Raw genomic sequence first — 18,473 nt, 5'->3', positions numbered from 1 at the left:
GAATAAAATTTTCTAAAATATCTTAACTTTAGAAATCATTTCCCCCTAAAACTATGTACTTTTTTTTTATCCTTTTTATTTTATTTATTTTTTTGTGTAATTGCTAATAAAAAAATAAAAAAGCTTCATCACCTTGCTTTATTTAAAAAAAGGAAATAGATGTTATTATAAATATTGAGTAGAAAATGATCATATCTTGAAATGGGAAGCAAACATTTGGGCGGCAGATTTGAAGTAATCCTTTTATGATTGTGAAATATCAACTTTGGAAGCCACAAATTAAAAAATTCACTAGAAACCTCAGAGATTTCCCCCTTTTTGATTCGGTTATCATGTGATATGGCTCTGAAACAAACATCCACTTTTCTTTCTATTTGTTTCCAAATCGGGAAACAGTAAACTTCCCCTCCAACCACTCAGGGGAAGGAAGGAAGGAAGGAAGGAAGCTCCATAAATTTCTGACTCTCTCCCTGCTGAGCAAAACTCAGTCACTTCTGCCACACCCGTAAATGGCATCCCAAAATACTTTTTACTCCAATTGGTAAAGTACACAGTTCCTCTCCTCTCTTGGGCTCACCACCTTTGCTATTCTCACACAACCCCCCCTTGATCAAATCTCGACCCTTGGATTTAACAGACAGACCCATTTCAGTGAACTCACCACAGCCGTTGATGATGACAGCATTCTTTTTTGCTTTACATTGGACGGTCCCGATTTGGCAGCTCTTTCTAAGCGCCACCACCTAATCCGACGGCTCTGGTTTTGTGTGGTATTCGCCAGCAGCACGGTATAAAGCCAGTGAATCCAAAGGTCTACAATCTACATACAAAGAAAGCACCAGTGCAGCAGACAAAGCTCTCTCTCTCTCTCTCTCTCTCGGTGTTCACAGATCTATCATCAACTCCTCTCATTCTCTTTCTTAATCTTTTTCTGTTCTCTTCTCTAAAATCTCTCTTTCTCTCTAGAGTTTTAATCTTTATATCTTTCTCTGAAATCTCCAAGAACTGTTTCTCTGAACTGCGTTTTCTTTGACACAAAAAACCTTTCATTCAAAACCCTGGTTCTTGAAGATTAGGGTTCTGGGTGGATCTGTGACCGAAAGTCATAGCTTTCCACTACTGCATGCTTTTCTAAACAGAGAGAGCGACCAAGAGACACTGTGAGAATGGCCTCTTCATATCCAGGCAGTGTCAGTGCCTTTCAGGTATATATCTGTGAGAATGTATATGTATATACATATATTGTATATGTGAGTTTATATGCGTGAGATTGGGTTTCTGTAGGTTTTGATATTAATGGGTATCTGGGGTTGTGTTGGGTTTGTCAGGTGGGCTCGTACTTTGTGGGACAGTACTATCAGGTTCTTCAGCAAAATCCCGATCTTGTCCATCAGTTCTACTCCGAGGCGAGCACCATGACTCGGGTCGATGGCGAGTCAAGCGACACTGCCTCCGCAATGCTGGTAATTTTTTTTAGAACTATATATGTATGTATACATATAAAAATGTATATGAATGAATGAGTTTATGTGCATTCTATACCATATACCTATATCTATGTTTGTTGTATGCTTGCGCGTGTATATGAATGTCTTGGTGTGCTTTCTGGGTGAGGTTTGCTTCTTGTGGGTTATTTTATTTTATTTTATTCGAGGAATCAGATTTGGTAAGGTGTGCATGCGTTTTGAATGGAATATGACGATGAAGCGTGGATTATTTTTTATGGTTTTTATTTAATTTTTTTTAAAAGATGAATCTGTTTTTTCATAGCAAGTCTTGTATGGGTTTGAATTCTATCCTCTGCTTATTGAATAATAAAAAGAAAATAAATTATTGTATATTGGCAGTTATTAATCATCTTATGCGCTCGTAAATTGAGAAAGAATTTTGTATGCTTATGTAACTCCTTTGTTGATTAGTTATAGCGTTTTCCTTACTCTTTTGCTTCTTCTAGTTTGGTATTTCCTTTTGTATACTCCACTTAGGGGCGCCTAACGCTTTTAATGATATTGTCGATTACTTATAAAAAAAAAAAAATTAATCATGTTATGGGGTGGTAGATTGATTTTCTAATTTTCTTTTTATGATAAATGGCTGGTGGATTGTTTCTCTTTTTGTTTTGATTCATATGGTCTTGCAAGATTATGGTTTTGTAGGAGAGGGGTTTTCTTTTGGTCTTGTGCCAATGACAAAATATGCCTTCCTCTTATTCAATATAACTTGAAAGACTTTCTCCTACGGTGTTGGAGACAACTCCTTGGGGCATGACTATATGTATCAGACATGTAGGTTTAGATACGTGAGATCCATGGTTAGCAAAAAAAATGATGAATATAACAGACATGTAGGTTTCTTGAGTATTGAAAAAAACAATTTATACTCCTGTTGTTCTACACTTGTTTATAGCTATGTAAATGAGGGTATATTTTTTTTAGTAGAATCCATGCAAACTTCTGAAATGGGTCAACATGAGTGTCTTTTCCACAGGTGTCCGACACAAATTGCTGTACAGTTCCCCAAAAATCGCAGACGTTTATTTTATACTTTTGTTCAGGTTTTTATTTTTTCCTAGTAATGCCCAACTGTGGGTTTGGGATCTCTGTCTGTATGTGTTTAATTAAAAATATGCGAAACTTTTTTTTTATTAAAAGTAGGATGTGGTTTTGGAGAGGAAAGTGCAATGACTTGTGTATCTTGACATTTTGACACTTGTTTTTACTACAAAGGCTATGTTGAATTTTTCTTTTTGGATGGATTTGACATGAAAGATAGTATTAATGGGGACAAATGATATTTGGGAATCTTCAGTGTTCCTTCCATCGGTGTCATCAAGCCATGCTAGCAATCCAGAAGAGTGGGAAGCATAATTTTCACTAAGTTGTTCTTAGCAGTCATTAATTTGCTTAAGCCATGGCAATAGAGATTTGATTTCTTAAGAAAACATTTCTAATGCAATCATGACAGCATTTAATCACAATATCTCGAAATAAATTTAGATTTTGAAGAGATAGAGGCTGCTGATACTATTCTTCCTCTTATTTAGGTGTAAGAAAGCATATTGCAACATCTCCTGAGCAAGTCCTGCTTTCTTGCTGAAGTTCTTAAAGACCCACAATGAAAAATGTTCCCACTTTATCTGAATATTTCAAACTCCAAGCATTTCCATCCAACTTTCAACCAATTCCTAATGCTGGATTTGCCTCAGAGTTTCATGTCGATATGTTAATAGTGAGTACAGTAGAAGTGATTATAAAGGCTAGTTTCATAACACCCATCCTTTTGGGAATTAGTTTCTTGAAATTAGAATATTAAGCTTTTAGGTTGGCTCCAAAATCAGTTACCTCAGACAAGAAAGTCACTTTAGATGGATTTTGCGATTGTGATATAATCATGGCGGCCCGACAGAAAAAAAGAGCTTTAGAAGCCCATTTCCTTCTATTACCTCCCTCATGGCCCGCAATATAGTTAGAACATATTGGATATTTTTCCCATCTTCACCCCTTCATAGGTTTCGTTTTTTGGAGATTCGTATTCATGGGCTGCTGAGTTGGGAGAGAGGCTTCGCTCTTCTTTTTCTGTGTCACCGATATCTAAGCCTTTCCAAAAGTACTACCGGAAGGCAGATCAATGCATGGATGAGAATTTATTTGCATAGTTTGTGGCAGCAGTGAGGTTGCTTGTTAGTTTTTCAGCCGAGGAAGTAGCTGCAGTGCTTTTAGTGATGGATTTTGCCGGAGTGAAAGATTCCGTGAAGGATATTGTTAAGCCATCTAATTCGAATAAGGGTTTCCTTCGGCGGGGGTTTTTGAATCCGAGCCCGGCTGTGAAAGTTTCTACTCATACCTCGCTTTTAGAGTCAGTCATGTCGTCATCGACTCTGCATGTAAAGGAAGATGGGGTGGTAGGGATTCCCTCCCCCTCGAGTGGTTCTACAATTGAAAATGGTGATGATTTCAGGGTGCATGGTTTGTCCCAATCTCAGAAGTGGCTAGTGTTTGGGTCCGTTTGGGGAGGTGGTTCTGTGGGAGTAGGGAGATGAGATTTGGGATGGGGAGGATGGAGATTACCCTTACCCTTTGGGTGTTCTTCCTCCCAACATGGCATTGGATTGAGAGTTGGATAGTGTTGAGGACGGGGATCTGTCCTTGGCAATTCTGGATGCCTTTGAAGAGGACTTTCTTCTGGAAGTTAAGGTTGTGCGCCTGAAGACCAAAGGTAGGATGGAGATTTTGAATTTGGTAAGCTCCATCAACTATGGTGATGCAAGGGCCTCCACTCGGCATAGGAAAGGCAAGGCTCACGTGCTATAGTGGGGAGTGCTTCTTGAGGGTTTGGGTTTGAGGGATTTTGGTATTTGAGGGTTTGTTGGGTTTTTTTCTTTTGTGGGCTGCTTTAGCTGTTCTTAAGTACACATCATGTGTACTTAGGAGCACATTACACTTTTTTAATAAAACTTTATTACTTATAAAAACAAACAATATAGTTAGAAACTATTTTTTTGGTATGTGAAATTTGGCCAGAAAATTCATCAATGATATTAACTTAAAACCTTGTCTATTTCTTGTTAATTCAATCTATGCATTATGGTTCCTCTCTGTATTCCTCTTTCTCTATAGTTGTGCAATGGTACTTGAGTATCGGAACTTAAAATGAAATTGTCATAGCACGTATCTTCCCAAAATTGTTACTCCCACCTCCCCATAATAGATGGCGTGCTTTCCTTTTTGGGTTGTCTTATTAGATGAAAGTTTCCAAAAATGAAAGCATTTATCTTTTTAATTTTCTATATTATCCTATCAAATTTTTCTTTATTTTCCTTAAAATTTGATCTCACATTTTTTTTTTTCAAATTTAAACCCACAGTTCTTGTTCCTTCTAAGGGCATTTTAGGAAAAGGGTTTTTGTAAAAGTACCATGCAATTTGTAAATTTTCATTTGTTGTGAGATGAATGGAATACTTGATTCCAATTGCTACAACCAGCCCACCCCAACCTGTGACAACTATTTACTATGACGAGGTGCAATTGACTAAATTTTCATATCCATTATTACAGAAGAGTCTGAGTGGAACTCCTCGATTGGTTTGATGCCCCTTGTCTCCTCTCTTCTTTACATTACATACCACAATCCAAGTTGCTCCTAGGAACTATATCTCCTCTCTTGCTTGTCTGAAGACTGTCTCTATGGATCTATGACAATCATCTTTGCAATTGTAGAGGGAGAAAAAGCCAAAAGAGAGAAAATATATACGATTTTAGAAATAGCATGTTTCATTATAGTTGCTTTTCCTCCTTTTGCTAAGAAACAAGTTTTCTATGTATACAATTTTCTTCCACACCTTTCCATTTTGGGATTCCATAGGTGTAACTAAGGAGAACAAAACTTGTAGTAATAGGAATCTTGATATGCAATTTGTACACCAATGAGCTTTGGCTCAAATGGTACCTCCTCCTCCCATAAGAATTGGAAAGAGGATCAGATTCGTGGTAACTCTAATCAGCAGTTAGATCATCAGACTTTGGCATGTCCACATCTTCTATCGTCTTTTTTACCTTAAATCTGGTTTCAAGCCTTAAGATGGATACTACCGTTTCCAATATTAAATACAACAATAATAGCTATCCGTCTCTCCGTCGTTCTCTCTTGCATTTTCTTGGAGTTTCCTGGGTGGTGGGTTTAATTTTTTCGTTCTGTTGGAAGGGATGCTTTGCCTGTAGGGGTGTCGGTTTCGGCCTGATGGAGAGCCGGTTCTTTGTGGAGGCGAAGTCCTTCCGATTCTCGGTGGAAACAGGGTTTGCCGAGCTTCGGGTGGAGGAAAAGAGGAAAGGGTTTTCAGGCTCTGCTGTTTTCAGGTTGAGCTGCACTGCGTGGATGCTGTCGAGGGTGGAAGAAGTTTTGGGTAATCCTGGGACCCCTCCCTAAAGATGTATTCTCTTTCCTGAAGGTCGGGACGGGAGAGGGTGGAGCCGTGTTTCCGGGGAGCTGAGCAAAATTCTGGATTTTCTGGGAACCACGGTTGGGTCTCCGACTTCTGGCGGTCTACCTTCCTCTGATGGTTTTCCGTCGGGCGTTAAGCTGGGGAAAGGAACAGGGCGTCCGTCGTTTGCGGAGGTGGTGAGTTCAGCAGCAACCGTCTCAGGAAATAGGGTTGCGGCAAAGATTGTTGGAGATTGGCCTTTGCCGGTCAGGTGCGACGTGGAGAAGACGCAGCTGCGGGGAATGGAGATGGGGGCGGTCCGTCAGGTGAGAGATTGCTCCGTTCTGGAGGAGCAAGCGGTTGGCCCCTCGGGTATGGACCATCGTGTAGATGATCATTTTAGGTCTCGAGGTTGTGTTTGTAGACCGGCTGGCGTGTCCAGGGATTCAGCTGTTGAGGGTGACGTTTATTTGCAAGGGGATGGCATGTTTGGAGTGTTCGAGAAGGTTTTTGAAATTTTGGGCCGCTTCTCCAAGGCGCTGGTTTGGGCCTGTGGCTTTTCGAAAAAGTTGGGCTCTAAGTCTTTGTTTGGGTTTAAATGTAGGGTGGGTTTTGTGGCGGGCCGGGTGCTTAAGAGGGTTAAGTCTGTTTTTAAAGGGTTTCGGGCTGGGGATAAAGTGATTAAGCCCAATGCCAAGTTGGACGCTGTTTCGGGCCATAAGCTGTCTTCGGTTTTTGGTGCGATTTCGGGGCGGGGATCGGGTCCGGGGTGTCTTCAGCGTTCGGCGGAAGTCCATGGGAGTGCTCTTTGGCAGGACATGACATTGGCGGCAGATCCTGGGGTGGATCTGGGTCTGTCACATTTCGGGTGGGTTCTAGGGGTTGGCAGCTCATTCCAGTGGTCGAGTCCGTCAATCAGGCTACCGTTCTTCCCCCCCTTCCGGCGCCGGTGTTGCGTCCTCCGGTGCTTCTGAGTGATCTTCCTTCTGGGGTGCGGTCTTCTATGGTTTCAAGTTTTTCCGGTTCAGGGCTCATCCATCGGCAGGCAGTGGTTCTTCCGTCGGCTGGCTCTGTCTTGGTGAGGTCGGGTGTTGAGGAATTTCAGTTTGGTGAGCCTGGTGCCTCGTCAGGCGGTGTTGGGCTTGCTTCCGTCGGCGTTGCTTCTGGTGCTCCTTTAGGATCTCTCCTTCGGCAGGCAGTGGTGCATTCGGTTGCCCCTGCCTTGGTGAGGAGTTTTGGTGGGGTTCCTCTTTTTGGGAGGTTCGGAGGTCCTCCCGAGGTTTCGGCTTCCATTCCCCATTTTCAATGGGTCTTGTTTCCTTAGTGGCCAAGGCCGTTCTCCTCGGTGTTTGGGTACCCCCAGTTACCCGGTTTGTCATCTGGGGTCTTTGAGGTGGGGAATCTTCAAAGTGGATTGATCCGAAGGAAAGTGTTGTTGTTTACCCCAGGGTAGTGAAAGATAGTAGGTCGTGTTTTCACACGATGGGGGTTTCGTTTGTGGGATCTGATCAGAAGGGATTTCTGGATTTTTTGACTTTGATTGAGGATGAGCGCTATGACTCTGATTCCCCTTCTAAGAAGGTTAAGGAGATAAAAAGGAAAAAGGGGAAAAGAGAGGTCAAGAATCTAGAATGTTCTGTTAATTTCGATGCTAGGGGAGTGGGTTCTAGCCGGGTTAGAGGCAAGAAGTTGGGGGTTTGATGTAGAATTCTTCTTTCGGGTTTTTCGGGTTTTTTTTTTTTTTTTGTGGTGTCCTTTTTGTATACTTCCTGTATGCTTAGGGGCGCCTTTTACACTTTTTAATGCTATTTTGTTTATTACCTATAAAAAAAAAAAAAGCCTTAAGATGCATCATATTGTTGGAGTATATAATTAAATGTTTGACTTAGTGCGAGTAGCATTGGTAATTAGAGGAGATATATTAGGAAGCTGAAAATGAGTCAATTAAGGGGCTTTTTTCTGATTTATGTTTTAATATTTCCAAGTTTATATTGTGCATGTGCCTGTCTGCATGTGTAAATTTAGATCTTATTACCTTGTATGCAGTCACCCAGCTGGTTTCATTGATGACCCAATATTCCAATATGTGTCATCCATATTCTTTAGTACCTACAAATGGTTTCCCATCGCCAGTTGATTCTTTTCTTGTCATTAATTTGCGATTAACTGGGTTGTTTATATATCTATTGGAAATGTTAGTTATGGCATAATATCTTTTGGATGTTGATTAACAACTATAGCTGTTCCTTAAATTTTAATTTTGTCATCCTTTACTCTCCATGTGTCTTTTGCTTTATGAACTAATATGTTTCTTAATCCCCGCTTTATATTTTCTCCATGTTAATTAATATTGGTTTTTTTCTTTTCTGCAGGAAATTCATACACTTATACTGTCACTAAATTTTACTGCAATTGAGATCAAAACAATCAACTCTCTTGATTCTTTGAATGGAGGTGTCCTGGTGATGGTTTCAGGATTGGTTAAAACCAGGGATTTCAGTGGAAGGAGAAAATTTGTTCAGACCTTTTTTCTGGCTCCTCAAGAGAAAGGTTACTTTGTTCTCAATGATATCTTCCAGTTCATTGATGAGGGGATAACGTGCCAACATCAAGTACCCATTCCATCGGAAAGCAAATATGACACCCAACTGAATGCTTCTAGCCCTCTTCCGGAGCCACCAGGTAATGCCTTTCCTGTGAGGCTGGTTAATTACTATTGTTGAAGATTTTGTAATTGGAACCCAGTAGGTTTCATATTAGATTTGTATTGCTCAACCTAATTCTATGATGCAGATGTCCAGTTAAATTAGTATACAAGTTTTGAGTGCCCTAGTCTTTGGCCTTTCAACTCAGTTATCAAGTTTTCACAGCTCTAGACCATGTTTAATAGTTTTGCATGTGTTTAGTCTAATAGAATCATGGGTTCTTTTTGCCGTTACTAGTGTAAGGCATAATTATCAAAGTCATGAATAGTATTTGTAATTGAGGTAGTATGTTTTTTCTTGTGAACTGTGGGCATGTAGTTATTTTTTCCCCTTTTGTTGGTGTTGGAATATTAATATGGAAGGTAGACATATTCATTAATTGGTTGAACTATACAACCAATCCTAATCTTTGAGAATTTTTTTATTTTTTTGATAAGTAATCTCTGAGAAATTTCCTTTTTGCAGTTATTGGCATCTAGCTCTTCTAGATTCTCTAATGGGAGAAAATGTTGCCCTTTTGCTGTTCTTGTTTCTTTTCTTCGTTTTCTTTTAACCCCATGGTTTTAGCAGTTTCAGACTATGTTTTGGAGGATGAGGCTCGGGAGTACGTGAACTCAATCCATATAGAAGACGATCCAGTTGATAAGTATAGTCTACCAGAGCAACAGCTGCAAGAGGACTATGAGAGTGAAGTTGTCGTGGAGGAAACTCCTGCAGAGGAGACATCTGTTTCACTTCAAAGCATGGTAAACACTGTGCATGAAGCCCCAGCTGCAGCTGTGGAGGAACCTTTGGGAGAGGCACCAAAGAAAACTTACGCTTCTATTGTATGCACCTCTTCCATTACAAGAGTGTGTGGGTGGCTTGGGGGTTTGTTTACCTGTGCCTCTCTTTGTGTGCATTTTCAAATGTACTGCTGCACTTGTCTTTGGCCGATGTGCCTCTGCATGTGTGTGAGCATGGTGGTTTCACTTGTGCCTTTGCATGTGCTATTTTCCCAGATCGAAGCTTTATTCCAGTAGGCTTTTAACTTATATGTGTTCTTTATTTGATGCATTCTTATCAAGTTACATGAAATGGTCAAAAGATGTTTATTGTTTGAGCTACACAACCCTTTGAGTCTCATCAAACGTTATTGGATGCATTAATAATTTGAGGAGCTGGGCATAATTGATGGGAACAAAACCATCTATATGAGTGAGAAACTGGGGTCGTAGAAGCTATTTGCAAATTGAACATAAATGAATTGCAGGAACAGAAACATGCATGTGAGTCAACATAGGAGGGGTTGGGTGTTTGCCATTGATTATTACAGAAACTGATTTATGCAGGAGTGGAACTTGTATTTATACGTTTTGTATGTATTTGTTGGTATTTATGTATATATACTTTATTTTACTAGCGCTGGATTTTTTTTTTCAATGAATAGTGCTGGATTTGTTGTTGATTGTTAAAAAATTTGGAATTTACTAGTTTGTGTTGGATTAATTGACTTATTGATTTCCTGTGTTGTTTTTAATGGTTGGAACTTGCTAGCTGCGAGTTTCTAGTGGGCAGCCTGGATCATCAGTTGCTACCCAGCCACCTTTCTACAGAAGTGCTCCAATTACTTCAGCTACTTCAGAGTGGAATCATACGCCACAGCCTGCTGCTCAGCATTCAAACTCTGCATTTTCATATGTGCCTGAATCTGGGGTAGAGGCAGCTGAGGAGGGTCTGCCACTGGAAGAAGAAGGTTAAGTTCTTGATTCATGTTTTACAAGTTTCTCTCTCATGACCTGATTGATGAAATTATTGCATTAAATTTATTGTTGGTCTTACTCTAGTGTTTAATCTTCCCCTTGTTTTGCATCCTAGAATATATGAGAATTTTACTGACGTTTTTTGTTACTATGTGATGGGTCCAAACTCCCACATTTAGTATGGTATGTGCCAATATACAGTTTACATGAACTTGTTGACATTCCATTTATGAGATACAACATTTAATTCAGTTTGAGACTTAGAGAAGGTTAACTGATCCTTCCTCGGTCATCCTTCCAGGTGAACCAAAATCTGTCTATGTCAGAAACTTGTCCCCTACTGTTACTGAAGCAGAAATCGAGCTGGAATTCAAGAACTTTGGCACAATTATACCTGATGGTATCTTCATTAGGTTACGCAAGGTGAGCTTCTCTTTCTACTTTTGACCCAGTTTCTTTCAATGTAACCTTGAGAGAAGCTAAAATAGCAATTTATTTATACAGGAAATTGGAGTTTGCTATGCGTTTGTTGAGTTTGAAGACCTTATTGGTGTTCAAAATGCGCTCAAGGTTTGTATTTCTCTTTTCCTTACATTTTTTGTTTTGAACATTTTCAAATTCTGCTCAAAACTTTTTCAAGGAGTTGAGGCAAATATCTCATTGTTTGATGATGGTCCTTTTACCTCTACCATTTACCTACCCAATCCTATGACATGATTTTTTTTTTATTCTGTCAAATATATTAATTGGGTCCTTTTGTGACTTTAGTGGCATTTGTGCTTTTCATTAGGGTATTTTATGAATGTGAATAAAAATATATGCTTGTAATTCGTACTATTTTTTTTACTATTTAATACCTTAAAACCTTGCATTGGAGTTCTTAATTGTTCATATCTTCTGGATTTTGTTATTTAATCATTTATTTGGTCCAACTAAAAGTATGGGTAGGAAAGAAAGTGGCTCTTGATTGAGGCTACATCATCATCATCATTATTTTATGTTAGGATACTTCTTAATTGATATTTGTGTTACATGTTGAATGTAACATGGACAAGGGTGGAGGCTACCCCCCCCCCCCCCCGGAAAGGTAAAGGGTAGAAGGGAGCTTCTAAATTTAGAATGCTCCATCAATTACGATGCTAAGGGTATATCCTCTAGGCGGGGGAAAAGGCAAGTCTCACGTCTTCTACCGTTGAGTGCCTCGGGGGGTTTTGGGCTTTGCTGTTTTGTGGGTTTGAAGGCTTGGGTTTCCTGCTCATTTGGAGCCTCCTATATATACTGCCTGTGTACTTAAGGGCGTCTTACGCTTTTTTAATATATTATTACTTATAAAAAAAAAACATGGATAAGGGTGGGCACCCCTGACAGCCAAACTGACTGGTCAAAAGCTCAAGAAGACCCTCGAATTGACTGACGGCTTCACGCCGTCTGACCTTAGCTGACATTGATGGCTGTCGAGATTGTAATTGGGTGCAAGATCTTGCATTCCACAGCAGGATTGCTGCAAAATCTGGTGAGAGAGGTGCAAGAATTTGCACCCTGCGGCTAGATTGCTGCCAGAGATCTCGCACCTCCGCCGCTGGATTTATTGGCAGGGTTTGGTAGTGCACAAGATCTCGCACCTCCGCCAGGACCCTCGCCAGATTAGGCGGCAGGGGTTGGTTGGGGCAATCCCTGGCAGAAATAGGGAATATGATTGTATAGTATGTTTGGATTTTGATTATTATTTCCTGGAATCTGCATTAATATGTTACCTCCTCTGTCCCATATGTATGATCTACATTGCCATTTTGGGATGTCCATGTTCAAAAGTCAATATCTACGTTATTCACTTTCCTATAATACCCTTTTTATCACGTCAATACAATTTCTAATTTTGATACTTTTCTTCACTTTTCATCAAAAGTAGATATGGTTCACGGATGGATATCATTTAGTATTCTTTCCTTAAAATGTGTTTTTGGTCAGATGGGATTTTGTTTTTGGGACTGATTGAGTTTTTTTTTTTTTTTTTTTTTTTAATGTTTGTCTTGTTTTTTTTATGGTGCCTAAAAGAACCAGTCTGCCTTAGTCATAATTAATGGCTTCAATGATCCGATGAAATTTCAGAATGATTTGTATTTTAAATGTCAATTCTGTAAAATAATTTTAGCCAGGCCTAAAATGGTTTCCTCTGCAGGCATCTCCAATTCAGTTGGCTGGAAGGCAAGTCTACATTGAAGAGAGGAGACCAAACAGTGGCAGCACTTATCGAGGTGGAAGTATGTGCCTCAATCTTTTCCTCTAATTAGAAGTATATATAAATCAGGCATGGTTGGAGATGTCTTAAAAAATGTACTCCAGCAGTTGTATTCTACTTATTCATTTATTCTTTAATTATATGCTGTGTTTAGTTTTAATGTTGAATTGCATATTGCTTTATGGTAGTTTTGGCTGGAATTGTATCTTTGGAATGTAAAACTTGCAAAAAAAAAATCTTTGGAATTAAACAGTGCAACTGTCAGAGTATCTTTGGAGAAGCTGCGCCATTGGCTTTCCTCGAGCTCTCTCTTGGCAAGGGGAGCATAGCTCTGCTTCCACTGGCTCTTCCTTGGTGTTTGAAGGAAAGGTGTTGATGATTGGTGCTGGCAAAATGTCCTTCGCGGATGTTTTAGGTAAGGAGGTGCAGCTGCAGAAGCGCCCATAGTTGCCGTTAGTAGCGGTGGGGCGTGCTTCTCATCCTTTGCCCTGCACGGGAAAGGCAGCTGCAGAAATGCCCAATGGTGCCGATAGTAACGGCGGAGTGTGCCCCTCGTTTGTTGTCCCGTGGGGAGGGCAGTGCAAAGACTGTTGGGTCAGTACCCAAGGTCACCCAAGGAAGGACTTCAGCCGCCTCCATTACCTGTTTTTGCGTTGCATCAGGAGGCGTGAGCGTACGATGGGTGTCGGTGGGACCCTTCAAAATATGAGAAGCTAGTTGGAGATTTATCAAATGGGAGGTGGATCGGGTTCTTGAGTTAGTGGATGAGGGTTTGAAATTCTTTGGCCCTGTTTGGCAATCCCCTCTCGTCTCCCTTCCCTTATTTTCACTTCTCTCAAAAAACATCAATTTCGAAACATTCTTCACTTTTTGTATTACATCAACAATTTTTTATTACTATTTAAATAAAAAACCCCACTACAATACAAATTTTTTTTCTTTTTTTCACTTTTCCATATAAATTCTTTTAACTTTATATCACATCAATCACATTTTACTATCCCTCCAAAAAAAATTCCTCCCCCAATATGAGGGGAGGGGGTTGCCAAACAGGGCCAAAAACTTGGAGAAGCCTGAATCTGCTACAGGGAAATATTCGGAGAGGAGCCAACCCACACTTAAAGCCAACATCCCACTTCTAAATGCCAAAACCCAGAATGTGTTTAAAAAGAAATTAGGCCCGCCTCCACTAGTGAAACACAAGCCTACTTTTGTTATGAATTCCCGGGCTGGGGAGGCTAGGAAGGCCTCTATGTCAAGTAAAGACCTGGTTGAGGAAGCGGTTTGGAGGGAAAGGATATGGGTCGCTCGGACCCGAGTTCTTCCTAGCTCTTTGGTCCTTCGGTGGGCTCGCCGGCAGCTCTCAAGGCTTTGGATGCTAGAGCGTGAGACACGCAGACTTCTTCAGGAGATGTTGTGCCTTTGCTAGCTGTTTGTAGTGGAGCTCCCGGTGGTCCAGCCGAAGCATTTGGCTCGCCCCCTTCCATTAGATTTTTATGGTGAGGAGGCTGAGATGGTCCCATCGCTGGGCCTGTCTCTTTTGACAGCAATAGGTCTGGGAGTTTGCCTTGTTTGGCTCAGCTTGTAGGTCAAAATGAAGGCATTGTGGTTGACTCAATGTGCTTGAGAAACGAGGAGTTGAGGCCCAGACAATACCTTTACTGTCAAAGATGATTATTGCCTCTGGTCGGGGTTCTTTACTCGTTACATCAGGATGGGCTGATACCTTAGAGAAGGGGAAAGGTTTTGCCTTTGATGAGTTGGTTGGTTGTCGCATCCCCTTTCCGGTAGGAAGACAATATTACACATAAGGGTATGCGGATTCAAGAAACTAAAATTCAAACCAAACCAAACCAAACCAAAGCAAACGTCTTATAACAATTTATACTTAAGCCACCATATTACCATTCTTACAACTCATCTCATTAAAACTTAACCTTTAAACCCTTAAGTTACGTTTGGTATGCAAAATAGCTATTCTACTAGGAAAAGAAATAGTTTTTTGTGAATAGAATAATATGGAATTGAATAGCCTTGAAATAACCATTATCATGGCCCATGAGGGAATGACTATTCAAAGGCTATTTCATTCCTTATTATATACTTTAACACCAAGGCTATTCTATTCCACATTTTTCTATGCCTAATCAAAGCTATTTATTTTTTCTAATGGAAAGTAGTCATTCTGCGTACTAAATGTAACCTTAGTTTTAGCATAGAAAGTATGATGGAACAAAACAAACTAATGTGCTCGGTTCACTTAGTCAATTCCTTTTTTATGTGAGGGCTTCTTTCTCTAGTTTCCTTGGCCAATAGAACCATCAATGACATCATCTGAGTTGGTTTAAAATTCAAAAACAAAGGGTGACTCAAATACTCTGAAAATATAAATACTCTTTCCTTTAAACTCTTGAGTGGCTGACACACAATTACACCTGGTGTGTAAGGGTTGGCGATCATTAGGATCCCGGCTTTGTTCCTGTGGCCACAGATGGAGCGACGTCTAGGATATGAACACCATTGTATAAACTAAAGTACACGATTGAGCCATTCCCGGCAGACCATAAAAGATAGCTAGCCCCGCCCATTAGCTCCGGTACTATTGCATAATGCACATCATTTCATATGGCCAGTAAAACATTTCATTAGTTCATACAATCACTTACTTCTTTCCTTTCTTTTTATTCAGTCACTTTTCATCTTCATAACGTTTTTATAACATCTTCATAACGTTTTCATTACATTTAAACTCTTTTCCCAACATATAGTTTAGGATGCATAAAATGGGGCTACCGAATAAAGGCAAACATTACATCATAGACCTCCAGAACAATATTACATCATATACCTCGAAAAGCAATTTTAAGAAAACGTGACATTGACATTTACATTTCGAAGAAAGCAAAGGTACGACCATATCTACTTACCTCTCTCTTTAGCTTCAAAAGTTCAACACACTTCACTTATTCACTTTCGCATTTCAAGTTCAATTCTTTTCGTTGAATGATCATACTATGCTTGTATGTTCAATTTACTGCACATGGATCATGCAAAGTGAGCTTATGTTCATGCTCTTTAGAGTGTAGGTCTCGACTTACATCTCGTCTTTGTAGGGTGTTCTTAGGTCACCTTAAGCTCTCCTATACAAAGCTGGTTTCGGGCCAAAAAAACAGGTTTTAAACAATGGCAACTTCTGTAGTGGCTATGGCAATTGTGCTGGCCCTTGGTCTCTACTTTGTTGTAGTGATGAATATGAGTCATGACTCAATAAACAATGACTGCTGTGTCTGCTAGGATAATGTCTGTAACTAATCATTTGTTTTATGATTCATGTCAAACCATATGGTAACAACAGGATTGATTGATGCCAAAAAAAATAAATTGGGCCATCTCTTACAATTGTATGCACATAATTCAATTTTCATACTTAATTAACTTATTTTCCATTTGACATGGTGTGCTTTGAGTAACCAATTTGTCTTTCTTCTGTTTTGTTGTCAACTTGGAAAATGAATTGGCTTAATTTTGAATTGTCTTCACCAGGAAGGGGAGGAAGAGGACGAGGAAGTTATCAAACAGAGGCCCCAAGGGGGCGTTTTGGTGCACGGAGCTTGGGCAGGGGAAGCAGTCAGGATAGTGGTGACTACAACAGAGTAAGAGGCAATGATTTTTATCAGCGTGGTTCACGATGAGACAAAAACTACAGATGGGCAGAAATATTCGTGGGTCATTACTTAGGTTTTTGATCTGAGGGTGATTTGAGCCATTTAGGCTCTTTAGTTTTGCCAATCAAACTTTCTTCCTTGTGATGGTTTCAGGAAAGTATGGTGTACTTTTTGAGGTGTGTCATTTTACACGAATGGAATTGGTGAGACTTGTTTGTGTTGTTTCTTGTTTGGGTATAGCTATGTTGTTTTTTCCCCTTGAATGAGTTTTATTATGCAATTCAAGTGGGAATTTTTTTTTTTTGGCATTTTGAGCCCAATCCCAATGTTTTCAGGAAAACAAGGTGCTTGTCTAATGGGTTAGTATATGATTCTTACTTTTCTGAGTTCACTTATTTCAAAATTGTTCTTTATGCTGGTCGTACTTTCTTTTCCTTGGCAAAGACGACACAACAAAATGATCAGAAACCAAACTACAACAAAAAAAAAAAAAAAAAAAAAATAGAGAAAAGAAAGAAAAAGAAAATAGAAACCAGGAAGATGGGGGTTTTAAGATCACCGAAAGGAACTACGACTACAACAACATATGTAAGATGGTGGTAAGCCAAAATAGAAAATACTGGAGAACGTTACTGATAGGTACCCAATATTGTTTAGTGACGTGAGATAGGATTTGATAGCTCTTTTTGGGTAGGAAAGTTCACAATGATAGGTAATGAATCCAATTAGGGTTAGATATTGGGTTTGTTTGGCAAAGTACAGAGTAGTGGGTTGTTAGTTTTGGAATTAGTAAAAAGTGATGATGTGATATAAAATAAAAAGAATTTGTATAAAAAAGTGAAAAAGTTTTGTATTGCAGTGAATTTTTTTATTTGAATAGTAATAAAAAATTATTAATGTGATATAAAAGTGAAAAAAGTAAGAATGTTTTGATGTTGATTGTTATTGAAAAATGTAAAAATTAAAAAAAAAAAAATGTGAATAGTGACTAGCACTATTCTGTATTGTCCTCGAGCTTAACAAACAAACCCATTAACCATAATGACAAATGCCAATACAATATTCAATACCCTCTCTACATTTTGGACCTTGTCTTATACTAGAGCTACGGATAACTGATCACTACATGAATTGTAAACTACCCACTAAGATACTGCATGTAAATTACCCATTACTGCTGAGTATAACTTCTACTAACCTACTACAATATAACTTCTATTAGAGCACTTCTAATGGCTTACGTATTTTCATCTTTAGACTAAAATAGATAATCAAAGTGCTAAAAAGAGACTTCATTGGCTTAACTATTCAAACTTTAGAATAGATTTTACTTAATTCCATAAATAGTGCAACTTCACATGTAAAGTTGCACCATTCACATATCTTTATTTTTTTCCCTTCATGTTCTTTATTTATTTATTTTTGCCCTCCACGTTCTTTTTTTATTTTTATTTTTTTCTTCACTCCACGTTCTACATGAAGTATCAGTATTGCCAATGAGATTCCATAAATATCTCAACTAGTTGTGAAATTTTATTTGCACAAGTGAGAATATTCCAAGTTGCTTTATGTTTATTGTTTATCCCATCGGTAATAATAGTTTATCCCATCATTTTTCATGCCGCTAATGCCACTTTATTTATTTGTTTAACAACTAGTAATAATAGTTTATCCCATCATTTTCAGCAATTTTCATGCTGCCAATGCCACTTTATTCATTTGTTTAACCACTAGTAATAATAGTTTATCCATCATTTTCATGCTGCCAATGCCGCTTTATTCATTTGTTTAATCACCAGTAATAATAAAAGGATAATCTTTTTCTTTAAATTGATATGATTTTTAAAAATTATTGCATTGAAAAAATGACAGATTTAACAAAACAATTATTAAAAAAATATGATTGTTAAAAAATTGGTGAAAATGACCGTAAAAAATTTACATTAGAGAAATGACTGTTTTAACAAAACGACCATCGACAAATATGGCTAAATATGACTATTTAAAAAAAAAAAAAAAAAAAAGTCAAAAAGTACGATAATAAAAAAAAGAAAAAAATATATATATATAGAGTTAAAAATAGATAATCAGATATATGGTGTCTAAACTAATGAAGTAATTTTTAGTTAGTTATTCTAAATTGAGATATACATAAACTTTCCTTAACCTCTTAACCAACTAACACTACCTTTCCTTAACCTCCTC

At 38.8% G+C, this 18,473-nt stretch overlaps 1 protein-coding gene across 2 annotated transcripts; it reads left to right on the top strand.

The window, feature by feature from the left end:
* The first annotated feature begins 492 nt into the window (after positions 1–492).
* On the top strand, positions 493–16,659 carry LOC133857218 (nuclear transport factor 2). 2 transcript variants are annotated; one of them, XM_062292400.1, is made up of 9 exons: positions 493–1,205; positions 1,329–1,463; positions 8,290–8,599; positions 9,190–9,449; positions 10,159–10,357; positions 10,666–10,787; positions 10,869–10,934; positions 12,544–12,625; positions 16,147–16,659. In XM_062292400.1, the coding sequence occupies exons 1-9, from the start codon at positions 1,167–1,169 to the stop codon at positions 16,293–16,295; spliced, it is 1,362 nt and encodes a 453-aa protein (XP_062148384.1). In that variant the 5' UTR covers positions 493–1,166; the 3' UTR covers positions 16,296–16,659. The 2 variants fall into 2 exon arrangements, with proteins under 2 accessions (XP_062148384.1, XP_062148385.1); XM_062292401.1 differs by having other exon boundaries at positions 507–1,205; positions 9,193–9,449.
* The last annotated feature ends 1,814 nt before the right edge of the window (positions 16,660–18,473 follow it).

The sequence above is a fragment of the Alnus glutinosa genome, chromosome 14 (genome assembly GCF_958979055.1).
Source record: "Alnus glutinosa chromosome 14, dhAlnGlut1.1, whole genome shotgun sequence".
Lineage (NCBI taxonomy): Eukaryota > Viridiplantae > Streptophyta > Magnoliopsida > Fagales > Betulaceae > Alnus > Alnus glutinosa.
Note: the sequence above shows the minus strand (reverse complement) of the source record. Positions and strands in the feature narration are given on the sequence as shown.

Bases quoted from the DNA above. Each gene is read 5' to 3' on its own strand.
- LOC133857218 (XM_062292400.1), top strand. From the start codon at position 1,167: ATGGCCTCTTCATATCCAGGCAGTGTCAGTGCCTTTCAG. The intron at 1,206-1,328 runs GTATATATCTGT...TGGGTTTGTCAG, and splicing joins GCAGTGTCAGTGCCTTTCAG to GTGGGCTCGTACTTTGTGGG. The intron at 1,464-8,289 runs GTAATTTTTTTT...TCTTTTCTGCAG, and splicing joins ACACTGCCTCCGCAATGCTG to GAAATTCATACACTTATACT.